The sequence below is a fragment of the Galeopterus variegatus genome, unplaced genomic scaffold (genome assembly GCF_000696425.1).
Source record: "Galeopterus variegatus unplaced genomic scaffold, G_variegatus-3.0.2 Scaffold9535, whole genome shotgun sequence".
In the NCBI taxonomy this organism is placed as follows: Eukaryota; Metazoa; Chordata; class Mammalia; order Dermoptera; family Cynocephalidae; genus Galeopterus; species Galeopterus variegatus.
The window spans coordinates 47921-49057 of NW_007735646.1; the positions used below are offsets into that span (position 1 = coordinate 47921).

At 35.2% G+C, this 1137-nt stretch overlaps 1 protein-coding gene across 1 annotated transcript in view; it reads right to left on the reverse strand.

The window, feature by feature from the left end:
• FAM228B (family with sequence similarity 228, member B) overlaps positions 1 to 1137 on the reverse strand; it is a 35945-nt gene that overhangs the window by 25797 nt on the left and 9011 nt on the right. Inside the window, exon 5 of the mRNA XM_008593698.1 lies at positions 868 to 950. Coding sequence (XP_008591920.1) covers positions 868 to 950 — 83 coding nt within the window. The remainder of the gene's footprint in view (positions 1 to 867; positions 951 to 1137) is intronic.

Consider the following 1137-nt stretch of genomic DNA (forward strand, 5'->3'; position numbering starts at 1 on the left):
TTATTAATAAGAGAATGTCATGCAACGATTAAACTTATATATTTATATCTATTGACAAAGAAGCAAACCATAAACTGTTGAAGGCGGTAAAAAAGCACATTATAAAACCAATTGTATGAAATAATCCTATTATTGTAAAATAAAAATGTATATACAAGGGTACTTCAAAAAGCTTGTGGAAAAATAGAATTAAAAGACAATATAGGGGCCGGCCCGGTGGCGCACTGCTACAGTGCACCGCTTGAGAGCGCGGCAGCACTCCCGCCAAGGGTTCGGATCCCACATACAGACCGGCTGCTCACTGGCTGAGCGAGGTGCGGACGCAACACCGAGGGTTGCGATCCCGTTGCCGGTCCCGGTCCAGTACGGGCGCGACACTGAGGGTTGCGATCCGTTGCCGGTCACGAAAAAAGACAAAAAGGAAAAAAAAAAAGACAATATAAATCTTCCCATGAATTTTTTGAAGACCTCTCATATATACATACATATAGAAAGAAGTCTAGAAGGATAAACAAAAAAATGTTAATGAGTTACTTCTGGGTAGTGGAATTATGAGTGGTTTTTTATTTGAAAGTCAATTTTCTCATTAATCTAACATGAAAATGTATTATTTTGCAACCAATTTTAAAGTTTATGAAATTTTTAAACATTATTTATTACCCAATTATTATACAATATTTTCAGATTTCACAGAGATTTAATTAACTTTGGCCTTTGGCTTTTTGTTCCTTTCAAAGATATGGAGATGGGAAACTATTAAAATGTAACTGCATTGTTAGTGAACCACTAAAGGACTATTCATACACAAAGGCTGCTTAAAACAACCAAACACATAATACCAAAATTAAAATAATAAATCTATCATACCTTCAGAAAATTGGGGTCCTCTTTGTTCATATAAAAAGGATCATACTCTTTTGGATCATAGTGTTCTATAAAAACATTTCTCTATAGGAAGGAAATAAAACCACAAATAAGAACAAGTGGTGCACAATTAATTTTGAGCACATCAAGACTTGAGAGTCAAATACATAGTTCTGGGAGGGGGGAGAGAGGGTGGGATACAGAGAGATTGAACAAGGGGCATAAAGAATAATTTCAATTTGTAACAATATATATGCTAGTAATATTGATTTG